This window comes from Amphiprion ocellaris, chromosome 15 (assembly GCF_022539595.1).
Source record: "Amphiprion ocellaris isolate individual 3 ecotype Okinawa chromosome 15, ASM2253959v1, whole genome shotgun sequence".
Lineage (NCBI taxonomy): Eukaryota > Metazoa > Chordata > Actinopteri > Pomacentridae > Amphiprion > Amphiprion ocellaris.
In genome coordinates, this window is record NC_072780.1 from 33,251,355 (window position 1) to 33,266,839 (window position 15,485).

The following is a 15,485-nucleotide window of genomic DNA, read 5'->3' on the forward strand; positions in this document are numbered from 1 at the left end:
ACATCTAGACCTCTATGAACATCTAGACCTCTATGAACATCTAGACCTCTATGAACACCAACATCTAGACCTCTATGAACACCAACATCTAGACCTCTATGAACATCTAGACCTCTATGAACACCAACATCTAGACCTCTATGAACATCTAGACCTCTATGAACACCAACATCTAGACCTCTATGAAGACTGCAACCTTGTCCTTTCAAACTTTCCATTCATCAGTTTCTATTGATGTTAGAGCCTCAAAAGTTGGTGAAATGTCAACTAAAAACTGTATTTTTGTAGAAATATGGATCCATCCATTTATAAACACTTACAGGAACTTTATGGAGACATTATATCAGCCTGGATTGTAAATATGGCACCTTTTTGGGGACAAAAATGAGAAATTTTGCTTCTGCTGGAGCCATTCAATCATTTAGATCTGATGGAAACTACTCAGTATGTGATAACTGGCAGTTACTCTGAACTTCTGAATGCTTTTCTGCCAAAGGAAAATATGCAAATTGTGTAATAATAATCTTTAATGATTGTACTTCAGGGCTGCACAGTGGCATAGTGGTTAGCACTTTCGCCTTGCAGCGAGAAGATCCCTGGTTCGCGTCCCGGCTTTCCCGGGATCTTTCTGCATGGAGTTTGCATGTTCTCCCTGTGCATGCGTGGGTTTTCTCCGGGTACTCCGGCTTCCTCCCACAGTCCAAAAATATGCTGAGGTTAATTGATTATTCTAAATTGCCCATAGGTGTGAATGTGTGAGTGCTTGTTTGTCTTTGTATGTAGCCCTGCGACAGACTGGTGACCTGTCCAGGGTGTCCCCTGCCTTCACCTGAGTCAGCTGGGATAGACTCCAGCCCCCCCATGACCCTAGTGAGGATTAAGAGGTGTATAGATAATGGATGGATGGATTGTACTTCATCATGCGGTCCTCACCTCCAGCGGCAGGTAGGTGTGCTTCTGTTCCTGTCCCACCTGCAGACAGGGCAGGTGAGGATACTTGAGCTGCAGGTTGTACTTCTCTCTGAAGTACTGCGCCACCGTTCTCTCCACCGTCTGGCCATTCTCGAGCTGCAGCGGAAATCTGCGGATGTGACAAGCGACAAGAACCTCTCGTTACCGTGACGCCGACGGCAGCTAACAGCTACCGAGGTGCGATGTGGGAACATACGTCTGGAGGCTGGCAGGACGCCGCGTCACGTTGCAGACTCGGTACTTCCTACGCATGGTTCCACAGTGTGTCACTTCCACCTTAAGACCTGTGAAGATAGTGCAGGAGATAAACATTAGTAAGAGACAAACTGGAACAACTGAGTTAGCTTCAGTCACTGAGATCTAACTTTCAACTGTGTCTCAGTTACGCTGATAGTCAGGAAGTTACCACAACATCAGACGTACCTTTGATCTCTTTGGTGAACTTGACTCTGTGGGAATCGGTGAGAGGTCGCGGCTGCTCGTCAATGTTGTGGATGTCCAGAACCTCACACATGAACTGGATGACCGGCTGGGCTTTATAGAACGCCGTGGCGGACACTGGAACAACACAGAGACAGGCAGAAATGTAAATAAATATGTCAGGGGTGTCCAACATGAGCACAATTCTTGAGTCATTCAGGACAAGTTTAGGGGAAAAAGGTCATTTAACGCTCATATCAGCATGTGTAATAGTTGTGGTGATTGGTCAGAACTATTATAGACGATGGAAGGAGAAACCAGGATCATCTAGAGACAGGATTCCTTCTTAGGGTTAACTCAAACCCTTTTCCAGCAGGTGAATGTTTAATTAGGAATCATTTCATTAACTTCGCAAGTTAGAAAACTACAAGCCAGCTTTACATTTTTATTTCTTTTTCCTTTGAGTTCTGCCTCCTTTGATTGTTAATTATCTTACTGAGCGATAAATAACTTTGCTAAACCAACAACAACTGTTTTTACGTTGCACCTCTGTTCCCTAACAGAGCTGGGACTGAACAACCAGTTTAGTTTCTTTTAGTTGCTCCTTCTTGTTTCCAGTCTTTAAAACTTTCTGTTTATTGAACAGATACATGAAAGGAATCGGTCTCCTGTGTTTACCGGCTCCTTTAAATGTTCCTGTTTCCACTTCCGGTACTCACCGTCGATGTTGAGCATCATCTTCCACATGGCCGGCCGGACCGACTGATGGAAGCCGAACCAAACCTCCCTGCCTCCACCCAGCGGATGGTCGTAGCCCTCTGGGGAGGAGAAGAAGGACCGTCCAACAGGAGTGTACCTGGGGAGGACACAGGTGACCAAAAATAAACCGAGGCCAGGAGCTGCATTCCCTGAGAGGTTCACTCGGTGCAGCATAACAAGCCACAGACCTCAGGAGGCTAAAAAGGCGGTCGGTCATGTTACTGAAAGCTATTTGGGTTAATGGATTCACCAAATGACACAACCCAGATTACATATAAAAATGCTTTTAATCCACATCTCAGCGTTGAATCCCAAATCCACCTGTGGTTCTGCATGTTTCCACTAAAGCAGGGGTGTCTAACTCATTTAATAACCACAACTCCCCATGTTTCCTTTGTTTCTGTACAAAAATGTTCATATTTAAGGAATTATCTTACTACAAAACATATATGAACAACCTTAGTAAGAAATTTCTGGAGAAAAATAAATTCAGTTTCAGCAAAATTCAGCCTCAGTTTATCATTTCCACATTACAACTTCCAGATCCCAGTGTCGACAAAGGAACACAACATTTAGTCATCTGGAACTGAACTAGAGAGGATTCACTGGAGGATCAAAACCACAAAAGTCACACCAAAGAAAAAAGACAAAAAACAACAAAAACAAGACAAAAATTATAAAAATGACAAAAACAAAAAACACAACGACAAGAAAGACAAACAACACAAAACAAAACAAAAAAGACAAAAAAGTAGACAAAAAAGTTACAGTGACAAAAAAATGGACAAACGACAAAAAACGAGACGAAAAAATACAAAAGCGTGAAACAAAATGACAAAAAGATAAACAACACAAGCGAGACAAGAAACACAAAATAACAAAAACGATGCACAAAACAATGAATAAAGCAAAACACTGACAAAAATAAGACAAAAAACAATGGAGAAAAAAAGGAAACACAAAACAAAAACATGAGACAAATGACATAAGTCTGACAAAAAGACAAAAAACAATAAAAACAAGACAAAATATTATGAAAACGAGAGACAAAACAACAAAACCAAGAAAAAAAATGACAAAAAATGAGACAAACAACACGAAACAAAACAAAAGAAGTTACAAAGCGACAAAAAATGAACAAAAATGAGACAAACGACACAAATGAGATAAAAAATTACAAAAGCGAGAAACAAAATGACCAAAAAACAGAGAAACAACACAAGCGAGCCAAAAACCGCCACAAAAAGACAAAAATAACACACAAAACAACGAATAAAACAAAACACAAAATGACGAAAATAAGACAAAAACCACAAACGAGACAGAAAGGAAACACAAAACGACAAAAGCGAGAAACAAAATGACAAAAAATTACAAAAACACGACAAAATATTACAAAAATGAGACACAAAATAACACAAGAACAATGAACAATCTAGTATTTTACTTTATGATCAAAACAACTTGTCATGGTCTAGAAATGATTTTAAATTTATAGTTTTACTGATTTACAATCTGCAGTTAATGTCTACTCTGGAATTTTTACACTTTGAGGGCCGGATTGGACCCTCTGGAGGACCGCTTTTGGCCCGTGGGCCTCATGTTGGACACCCCTGGACTAAAATACACCTGCTGCAGTATGTGACAATGGTGTGGCTGAACTGCTGCGTCATCTGTGGACTCACTTCATGGAGGGCAGATGTCGGAGGACCACGTCTACAGCGTGGACCGGGTTGGTGCTGACCGGTTTCTCCAGGTCCAGCAGTTCTGGAACTCCTCGTCCCGTCAGGACCTCGTGCAGCATGTGCCAGCTGACCAGCGACACGAACCTGATGGTGACTTTAAACGGTCGGTCCTTCCCACCTTCACCTGGCAGGGTGACGTCCAGATCCACCTGAGGAAGAGGAGGAGGAGGAGGAGGAGGAGGAGGAGGAGGAGGAGGAGGAGAGCGGTTATCGTGGCCTGAAGGTCAATGATCAACACAAGAGCCTCCAGCTTCATCTGAGTCGTTTCAAACATAGAAATCTGTCACAAGTTTAACGTGAGAATCACAGGTGAGATGCTGATAACAGGTGAACAGACTTGGCCTGTTAGTGTCGTCGGATGGACCTCAGAGTGAAGGCTAAGGCTAAGTCCAGATGTGTTCGTTCATAGTTGTGATGCCTTCAGTGAGAATCTACAATGTAAATACTCACGTAAATAAAGAAAACTATTAAATGAGAAGGTATCCAAACTGCTGACTGGTAGTGGAGATTAAGGGAACTATTTTAAATTCTTCTTACCCCAGAGGTGGCGACTGGCAGTGGGCTGGCCGTATATAGGCTTTTCTTCCCATCGTAAACTGGCAGCCGGTCACCGAAGATGGTCACCTTGAAATGCTGCACCATGGAGTCCACCACCTCCCTGGAAGACCACCATGAAGAATATATCACATTAATACCGATCAATAAATATTAATAATTAGTCTGATCAAACATGTAAAGTTTGAGGCAGATTGGAGCATGTACAGGCCGGTTATACATCACTTCCCGTTTCATGGCGAATTGTTGAAATCCCACCAGCCGCCATTTCCACGCCCTCAGATTTTTGCAGAGCATTTCGATAAATTTTGATCACCTATGCCTCCTGTACATCCTGGCCAAATTTCAGCTCTGTCGGGGTTACCCTGCTTGAGTTTATAGCTTTTGAAAATGTGCAAAAATTGATCCAAAATCGTATAAAATATGACAAATAATTCAAAATGGCCGACTTCCTGTTGTGTTTTAGGTATGGTTGTCTACTGGTTGTAGAGCCAAGTTCCATAAAATATCTAATTTTTCACCGGTTCTGATGTGGGTGCAAATTTTCACATGTTTTCAAGTATTTTTAAGCCTTCAAAACTGCAATTCAAAAAATGTGAGAAAAAAAAAAGAAGAAAATCATGGGTTAATTAAAATGTAAAGAAGTAATTTCCCTCAGGATTAATAAACTATCTATCTATAGTCTATCTATTTATCTATCTATTGTCTATCTATAGTCTATCTACTATCTATCTATAGTCTATCTACTATGTACTATCTATCTATCTATCTATAGTCTATCTATCTATCTATCTATAGTCTATCTATCTATCTATCTATCTATAGTCTATCTATCTATCTATCTATCTATAGTCTATCTATCTATCTATCTATAGTCTATCTATCTATCTATCTATCTATCTATCTATCTATCTATAGTCTATCTATCTATCTATAGTCTATCTATCTATCTATAGTCTATCTATCTATCTATAGTCTATCTATCTATCTGTCTGTCTATCTAGCTATCTATCTATCTATAGTCTATCTATCTATCTATCTATCTATCTATCTATAGTCTATCTATTTATCTATCGATTGTCTATCTATAGTCTATCTACTATCTATCTATAGTCTATCTACTATGTACTATCTATCTATCTATCTATAGTCTATCTATCTATCTATAGTCTATCTATCTATCTATCTATCTATCTATCTATAGTCTATCTATCTATCTATCTATCTATCTATCTATCTATAGTCTATCTATCTATCTATCTATCTATCTATCTATCTATAGTCTATCTATCTATCTATCTATCTATCTATAGTCTATCTATCTATCTATAGTCTATCTATCTATCTATAGTCTATCTATCTGTCTGTCTATCTATCTATCTATCTATCTATCTATCTATCTATCTATCTATCTATCTATCTATCTATAGTCTATCTATCTATCTATAGTCTATCTATCTATCTATAGTCTATCTATCTATCTATCTATAGTCTATCTATCTGTCTGTCTGTCTGTCTATCTATCTATCTATCTATCTATCTATAGTCTATCTATCTATCTATAGTCTATCTATCTATCTATAGTCTATCTATCTATCTGTCTGTCTATCTATCTATCTATCTATCTATAGTCTATCTATCTATAGTCTATCTATCTATCTATAGTCTATCTATCTATCTGTCTGTCTATCTATCTATCTATCTATCTATCTATCTATCTATCTATCTATCTATCTATAGTCTATCTATCTATAGTCTATCTATCTATCTATCTATAGTCTATCTATCTATCTATCTGTCTGTCTGTCTATCTATCTATCTATCTATCTATCTATCTATCTATCTATCTATCTATCTATCTATAGTCTATCTATCTATAGTCTATCTATCTATCTATCTATAGTCTATCTATCTATCTATCTATCTATCTATCTATCTATCTGTCTGTCTATCTATCTATCTATCTATCTATCTATCTATCTATCTATCTATCCTGGTAGTGATGGAATGTTATCTGTCTGTTATAAGACTTAAAGGCAGTAAAAGGCTGCAGGACTAAACCAGTTTCTGGTGTTTTTTTCTGTCACCTGTTGACCCGTCGGGGACATTTTTCCGGCTTGATGTCCACCTCGTACAGGCAGACGTCGATCTTGGGGATTTCCACCTGGAAGCAGTTGGCCAGAAGCTTGATGGGCTTCCCGATGGTGCCATAGCCGGGTCGCCGTGGCAACGAAAACAGGGCTTGGGCTTCATCTGCTCCTACAGCGAGAACAGAAAGAAAAACGTTTACAACAAACTCTGACAAATAACATAAAAATAACTGTAATATGCTTGTACACAGTTTTGACCAATAAATTGTGCTTTTATTCGCATCAACATGTGAAGTTAAACCATCACTGTATAGCCAATATACACACTGCAACATATTTATTTATCGAGTCATATTGTTATCGCAGAACAGAACAGAACAGATAAAACTAAGCCTGAACCAGAGCTGAGAGCTTTAAAATGAGGACAAACAGTAGGAAGGAAGTGGTTAATAAGGAGGAAAGTGCAGACGCTGTGTGCTAGAACTGAAGACGGTCAGTGATGTTGAACGTTTCCTCGTATCAAACTGACAAAACCGAAGCAAACAGACGCCATGTCACCCCCACATCAATCTGATAATGACCGGAGAAAAGGTTACGGAGTTGGGTGACATTTGAAAATAAAGACCAGCAGATTTCTTCTGAGTGACGCAGCCTTTTGCCAGAGAAGAGGAGAAGTAGGCGAGCGACACGACACCCTAATTTGACATCAATTTTCAGAAATGCCAAACTGGAAAGTACTCGTGAGAGAAAAACCTGACATCACACGACCACACAATTTCCACAAAATGTGACTCAGAGGATCCGAACAGCGACCAGAATCCTGCACAGAAACACAGAGTTGAAGATGTGGAAACAGCAAGAGGTTGTTGAAGAGAAAGAGAGCATGGAAGGAAAAGAACGATGAAATAAAAGGCCGAGCGGCTGTGGGTGGATGAAATTAAATGTCGACCCTGAATGCCTCACAAGGAGGAGACGTTCTGTTGATGCATCTCCAGGTCGCTTCCTCCCCTGTTCCCAATGAGAGACAAAATGTTACAAAAATGAGACAAAAAAACAACAAAAAATTAGACAAACGACATGAAATAAAACAAAAAAAAGGAAAAAAATAGACAAAAAAGTTATAAAGCAACAAAAACATAGACAAACAACACGAGCGAGACAAAAAAACTCCACAAAATGACAAAAACAGTACACAAAACAAGGAATAAAGCGAAACAACACAAAAAACACAAGCGAGACAAAAAGGAAACACAAAAAAGAGAAACAAAATGACAAAAAATGAGAAACGACAAAACAAGTCAAAAAACAAAAACAAGACAAAATATTTAAAAAACAAGACACAAAATGAAAAAAAATGAGAAACAATAAAAAGACAAGAAACAAAATGACAAAAACAAGAGACAAACGACAAAAGTCAGACAAAAAAACAACAAAAACAGACAAACTATTGAAAAACGAGACACAAAATGACAAAAATGAGAAACAAAATGACAAAAAACGAGAAACAAAATGACAAAAGACAAGAAACAAAATGACAAAAATGAGACAAATGACAAAAGTCAGAAAAAAAAAAGGCTGAGCGGCTGTGAGTGAAGAAATGAAACGTCTGAGGCTGTGAGGCGTTCAGGGTCAACAGCTGACCCTGAACATCTCACAACGAGGAGTCCTTCTGCTGATGCATCCCCGGTTCGCTTCCTCCCCTGTGACCTTCCCATGGCGATGGCACCCACGTTGCCACGGTTTCCCCATGGCAACCGAAGGCACGCCGACAGCGGGAGGCAGGAAAAAATAGGTGCACACAGATTGGTCTCATCGCATTCATTTAGAAATAACAGAAAGCAGAGGGAAAAAGTGAGATTTTCTTTTGAATTTATGTAAATCCTCCTGAGCTCAGCAGACGACGGACAGCAGCAGTAAATGACCCAAAAAGACAACGGTTCACTGCAGCCCGAGCACCAACGGAGAGAATAATGACCACTTGTCGGGCGGCTTCATCATACAAATGCAGCGTAGAAACATCAGCCCACACAAGGCTGACATTCAGCCCACACACTGGTGTAACATCGTCCTAATGTCTCCGTAGTGCTGCTTTAACGTCCTAATGTCTCCGTAGCGTTGCTTTAACGTCCTATTGTCTCTGTAGCGCCGCTTTAACGTCCTAATGTCTCTGTAGCGCCGCTTTAACGTCCTAATGTCTCTGTAGCGCCGCTTTAACGTCCTAATGTCTCCTTAGCACAGCTTTAACGTCCTAATGTCTCCGTAGCGCCGCTTTAACGTCCTAATGTCTCCTTAGCACAGCTTTAACGTCCTAATGTCTCCGTAGCGCCGCTTTAACGTCCTAATGTCTCCTTAGCGCCGCTTTAACGTCCTAATGTCTCTGTAGCGCCGCTTTAACGTCCTAATGTCTCCGTAGCGCCGCTTTAACGTCCTAATGTCTCCGTAGCGCCGCTTTAACGTCCTAATGTCTCCGTAGCGCCGCTTTAAAGTCCTAATGTCTCCGTAGCGCCGCTTTAACGTCCTAATGTCTCCGTAGCGCCGCTTTAACGTCCTAATGTCTCCGTAGCGCCGCTTTAACGTCCTAATGTCTCCGTAGCGCCGCTTTAAAGTCCTAATGTCTCCGTAGCGCCGCTTTAATGTCCTAATGTCTCTGTAGCGCCGCTTTAACGTCCTAATGTCTCTGTAGCGCCGCTTTAACGTCCTAATGTCTCTGTAGCGCCGCTTTAACGTCCTAATGTCTCCTTAGCACAGCTTTAACGTCCTAATGTCTCTGTAGCGCCGCTTTAACGTCCTAATGTCTCTGTAGCGCCGCTTTAACGTCCTAATGTCTCTGTAGCGCCGCTTTAACGTCCTAATGTCTCCTTAGCACAGCTTTAACGTCCTAATGTCTCTGTAGCGCCGCTTTAATGTCCTAATGTCTCCGTAGCGCCGCTTTAATGTCCTCAACTCACTAAACAACTGGTTTATAACACTCAGTACCTGCAGACAGGTACATTAGAAACTTAATACTCTGCAGAAATACCAAATATAACTGATGCTGATGCACAACCGATCCAAAACTATTCCCTTTCTGCAGCTGTGAAGACATAAAAACCTCATTAGATATTGCTGGATCGTTATAAACTGAATAAATCTTTGGTTTTGTCTGGAAAAAAAGGCTATTTTTAGACGCCATCTTGGGGAAACTGCAGTTAAACACGATTTTTTTTGACGCTGTAAAGACAAATTGATCCACAGGGCAGATTTATCCAAAGAGACAAAGAATAAACTGTAAAAATAATGTGGATTAAGTTGATGAAAGTCCGACTTTAAACAGGAATATTTAGATCAGGGGTGTCCAACATGTTATTATTTCTGGGTTATTCTGCTGTGGTTTTACTGGTTTTACTGGTCCAGTCCACTGGAGATCAGACTGGACTGGATGTGGAACCTGGACTAAAATGAGTTTGACACCTCTGGTTTAGAAAATGAAGTGATTTTTTGACATAAGGACACTTTAGAGAAGATGCTATTTGAAATTCCTCATTCTCATTTCAGTGAGTAAATACCGATTTCTCTACATTTATTACCGTCACGTTCAAACACAGTCCTGTAATTTACACCTTCAATAAGAGGAAGAAGTCCTCAGATTAATAACTTTATTAATTGTACGCTGTTAAATACTTCATTCCATTATTTTTCTTCTCAATCAAGAATTGAGCTGAAATTGATTCAGCTGTAGTTGATGGAGTAAACCCAATTAACACAAATTATAACGTGAATGATATTAGTGAGAGACGAAAGAATTCTGAAAGGAAAAACAAGATTTTCTGCTCACAACAAATATTTGATCATCAGGAAACCATTTATCTACAAACATTCATTCTAAAATGTGAGGATTTTCTGCTTTTCTGTGTTTAACTTTAAGCTTTAAATTAAATATCTTTGCATCTGTTTTGTTAGTGAGAACAGAGGAGATACCTGCAGAATCCCCTTCAGGGTTTTTCCCAGAGCTCAGGATGAGGATGACTACACATGATGACGGTAAACATGACTGAATGATTTCGAGTTTTGATTTGAAAAGACGCAATCTGCTGCAATTTAAATAACTCATTATGCATTATTATGACTAACCCTTAAACTGTCAGAAATCAGAATATCTGTCAAACAAATCACAATTAGTCATTTTCTCCAAATCATTCATTCAGAGTTCAGCAAAATCAGTGAGTCTATGTCGCCATAACCAAAAGGAATCTGTGCATTTTCCTGTTATTTATGATCATTTAAAGACAAAAAACAGCGTTTTATGAAACCCCAATTATCACAATTGGTTAAAGACACACATTTTCATTGGCTAAGATGATTTTAGAGAGGAAACAAGAAACCACTGAGCTCTGTGAATGGAAACAAAACTATTAACTGAGAAAATATCAACATACAAATGAAGTGGCAATTAAATAAACACGATATACATACATATACACATATATATGTATACATATACACATATATATACACACACACATTATATACACACACACACACACACACACACACACACACACACACACACACACACACACACACACACACACACACACACACACACACACACACACACACATTTGGTGTCATGTTTATTTACATTTCTAAGTCACCACAAACTTTGACTGGTAGTGTACATGAGTTAAACTTGCTCAAAAATGAGTTAAAGTTGCTCTATATTAGTTAAAGTTGCTCTACATTAAATAAAGTTGCTCTATATTAATTAAAGTTGCTCTACATTAAATAAAGTTGCTCTATATTAATTAAAATTGCTCTGTATTAGTTAAAGTTGCTCTATATTAATTAAAATTGCTCTGTATTAATTAAAGTTGCTCTGTATTAATTAAAGTTGCTCTGTATTAATTAAAGTTGCTCTGTATTAATTAAAGTTGCTCTGTATTAATTAAAGTTGCTCTATATTAATTAAAGTTGCTCTGTATTAATTAAAGTTGCTCTGTATTAATTAAAGTTGCTCTGTATTAATTAAAGTTGCTCTGCATTAAATAATAGATGACAGATTAATTCTGTAGAAACGGCAGTAGAAAGTGTGAGTCAGTGAACCAGTAATGAACCTCTGTTTTATTTTTTTTCCTTCCAGTTCACCGCTGACCCCACAAACATCAATAATACACAAGCTGTTGCTCCTGGCAACGCAGCAGATTGACTTGTGCCCGCTGTACCCGGCCGATCTGTAATCAACGCAGCCGGCTGAGCGGTAACCATGGCAGCGGCTTCAGACACACCTGACGGATCAACACCTGCCTCTGACAACCGGAGTGACGTCGGCAACAAAGGGAACCTGTGAGACCGGTTTCAGGGCAAACACTCCCGTAACGAGGCGCTGAGCTGACCGGAAACTAACTACCATCTCCCTGTTAACACTCACTTTATATTAAAGCTGGACAAATAAAGGTGTTTTAGTGGGAACGGTCATTCTCTTATCATTTCTATCATATAAAAATGGGTCAGACGAGGCAGAATATGATATTTTGTGACATGTTTGACCTCCCGATGACCACACACATCTCTAATAACAGTTCAAATCAAATTTAAATCTCATTGTTTTGGTTTTATTTTTTTCATTGATGTCTCTTGTAATTATGGGAACATTGTTTTTTTTTAAATAAAGACAATATTTTAAATAATAATTATTATACATGGAACGTGTCCCACAACATGTTAGAAGAACCTGTAGATGACGTTTTTGTCATTTTATGTTTCATTTCAGTCGTTTTGTGTCGTTTTTGTCATTTTATGTCTTGTTATTGTTGATTTGTGTCTCGCTTTTGTCATTTTGTGTTGTCGTTATGTCTTGTTTTTGTTGTTTCGTGTCTTGTTTTTGTCGTTTTGTGTCTTGTCTTTGTTTTGTCTTGTTTTTGTCATTTTGTGTTGTCATTATGTCTTGTTTTTGTTGTTTCGTGTCTTGTTTTTGTTGTTTTGTGTCTTGTTTTTGTCGCTTTGTGTCTTGTTTTTGTTGCTTCGTGTCTTGCTTCTGTTTTTACATCATCAACCAGTTTTCCTAAAAGAATGGGTTAGAACAAAGCTGTCTTCTCTTATAGTTTTCATATTTTCATTGCACTTTTCTGTCTTGAAATTCCAACAATATTCCGATTAATTGCTCCAGCTCCAGTTTCCATACATCTACAGTTGCGTTTTATCTGGATCATAATGTATAAATGCACATATTTTTACGTCTGAATAAATGTTAGACTGTAATTAACATGATTTATAGATGGGTTTTATGTAAAAAATACAGAAATTATCTCATCTGCTGCTACTTTATGGTGTATAATCGCAAAAAATACGACCCTTGTAAATTATATTTTAATCATTTTGATGCATTAATAACATTTCAGTCACAACTTAGAGGCTGCATCCTCCTTTCAGCAGTTGGAAAAACGGGTTGCATTAGTTGAAATGATCCTTTAAAGCTATTTCTGATTATAACCTTGGGCTTAGAGGTGGTAAAATAATGCAGAGACAAGAAGGTAAATGCAAATAATCACTTTTTGAGCACAAACACAGCTGATATCTCAGCATCTGTTAGCTGGAACAAATATTAAAATTCTGATTATTGCTGCAGTCTGGACCAGACAAGCTTCTGAAGCTGATTTCTAGACCAGATGACATTTTAGATTAAAAAACAAATGCAGCTCCTATAATCTGAATATTGTGGTTTTCTAGATCGACTTCTTCTACAGCAGGGGTGTCCAACATGAGGCCCGCGGGCCAAAAGCGGCCCTCCAGAGGGTCCGATCCGGTCCTCAAAGTGTAAAAATTCCAGAGAAGACATTAACTGCAGATTGTAAATTAGTAAAACTATAAATTTAAAAATCATTTCTAGACCATGACAAGTTGTTTTGATCAGAAAGTAAAATACTAGATTGTTCATTGTTCTTTTGTCGTTTCGTGTCTCATTCTTGTAATACTTGTGTTGTTTTTTTGTCTTTGTTTTCATTTGTCTCGTGTTTTTGTCGATTTGTTTCTTATTTTTGTCCTTTTGTGTTTTGCTTTATTCATTGTTTTGTTCATCATTTTTGTTGTTTGTGTTTTTTTAGTCATTTTCTTTCTCGCTTTTGTCATTTTTTGTCTCCTTTTTGTTTTGTCCATTTTTTTGTCGCTTTGTAACTTTTTTGTCTCATTTTGTCTCTTTTGTATTGTTTTGCATCTAATTTTTTTCATTTTGCGTCTGATTTTTGTCATTTGTCTCATGTTTTTGTGGTTCTGTTTCCTTTTTGTCTCGCTTGTGTTTTTGTCTTATTTTTGTCATCTTGTGTTTCGCTTTATTCGTTGTTTTGTGTACCGTTTTTGTCGTTTTGTGTCTCATTTTTGGCATTTGTCCATTTTTTTGCCACTTTGTAACTGTTCTAATTTCCTCTTTCTTTGTTTTTTGTCATTTTTCTCATTTTTTGTCATTTTGTGTCTCATTTTTGTAATATTATGTCTTTTTGATCATAACGTAAAATACTATATCGTTCAGTTCCAGATACCTTTGACTAAATATTTTGTTTATTTGTAGATCCACTGCAACCTCAAAGTTGTAATGTGGAAATGATAAAACTTGAATTTATTTTTCTCCATAAATTTCAGGTTGTTCATGTTTAGTAAAAAGATAATTCCTTAAATGTGAACATTTTTGCACTAAAACACAGGAACCATTAGGAGTTGTGGTTATTTCTAGGTTATTATGCTGTGGTTTTACTGGTCTGGTCCGCTGGAGATCAAACTGGACTGGATGTGGTCCTGAACTAGAATGAGTTAGACTCTCCTGGTTTAAACACGACATTTAACATCATTACATGTATGTTGAGGCTGAACGTCCTTGCTCAGACTGTAATCAACATTGTTTAGAAGTGGATTTTACACATATAATGAAAAAACAGTCTCGTTTATTGTACAAATTCAGGCCTTGTGAATTAATTGAAGCTATTTTTAATGCTTTAATACACATTTCTATCACAGTATGGGGCTGTAATCGTCTTTGGTAAGTAGGAAAGTGTATTATATGAGCTGTAGGAGCCTTTTGAACGAGTCAAACTGGTTGTAAACTGGGGCAGAGAGCAGACATAACAACTCAGAGCCATAAAGATGATGCAGATAATCAGCTTTTAACAACTTCTATACAGCTGACAGAACAGACCTGCTTTAACCAGACGTCCGGTACCGAGCTTAACCACCGTGAACCGGCCGAGCTCTCCACCAGCGGCTCAAACTTTAGCGAAGCTCCGCAGAGTCTCAAAATAACTCGGCGGCACCTGAACACCGCGTTAGCTCGGCTCGACTCGGCCCGTTTCGGCTCGGCGGTCAATCCGTTGAACCCACCTGTTGTTCCGATTTCCATTCATGAGGTCTCTGTCCGGAAGAACCGGCACCGTGTGGTCGATGGTCCTGCGTCAGCTGTCACCGCTGCTCCCCGCGGCTCTCCTCTGCCCGCTCTCCGCTCACTGCTCCCCGGTGATGTGGAACCGGCCCGCTCGGGTTTCCCCCCCTCCGGCTGGAAGTTCCTCTCTCCCCCGAAAATGACAGCTGAAAAGTTGAACCGAATATCGACACGTCCGTCCTGTGTCGCTCTTTCCACCGTAACCGGATAAAAAATACGGTTCTCCGGTGTGTTAACGGTGTTTGTGGCAGCTTGGACCCGAACTTGGCGGAGTTTCGCGGCGGCGGAGAAGCTAACGGCTCCGGTTAGCTTTAGCTGCTGACAACCAGCAGCCGACCGGCGACACGACACCGATATTCACCGTGTCAGCGGCACAGTTCGTCGTCCCGCTGGGTTAACGTGACACTCCGGGGTTGTTCTTTATCACACAGATACCGGCTGTTCACCGGGTTGGCGTCCTCCTCAGTATCGGTGAGAAACCGGTCTGCGGTCCGCTCCTCACCGCCCTCCTTCCGCCACAGCGCCAAGCTTACGGCGGCTACA

At 39.3% G+C, this 15,485-nt stretch overlaps 1 protein-coding gene across 4 annotated transcripts in view; it reads right to left on the reverse strand.

The window, feature by feature from the left end:
- The window catches only part of ago3b (argonaute RISC catalytic component 3b), a 37,329-nt gene extending 21,860 nt beyond the window's left edge, over window positions 1-15,469 (reverse strand). For all 4 annotated transcript variants that reach the window (XM_055018108.1, XM_055018105.1, XM_055018106.1 and 1 more), the window contains exons 1-8: window positions 14,885-15,469; window positions 6,539-6,710; window positions 4,434-4,554; window positions 3,837-4,045; window positions 2,112-2,248; window positions 1,396-1,530; window positions 1,169-1,256; window positions 934-1,081 (exon numbers count right to left, since the gene is read on the reverse strand). In XM_055018108.1, coding sequence (XP_054874083.1) covers window positions 934-1,081; window positions 1,169-1,256; window positions 1,396-1,530; window positions 2,112-2,248; window positions 3,837-4,045; window positions 4,434-4,554; window positions 6,539-6,710; window positions 14,885-14,903 — 1,029 coding nt within the window. In that variant the 5' untranslated portion in view covers window positions 14,904-15,469. The remainder of the gene's footprint in view (window positions 1-933; window positions 1,082-1,168; window positions 1,257-1,395; window positions 1,531-2,111; window positions 2,249-3,836; window positions 4,046-4,433; window positions 4,555-6,538; window positions 6,711-14,884) is intronic.
- Window positions 15,470-15,485: the final 16 nt, after the last annotated feature.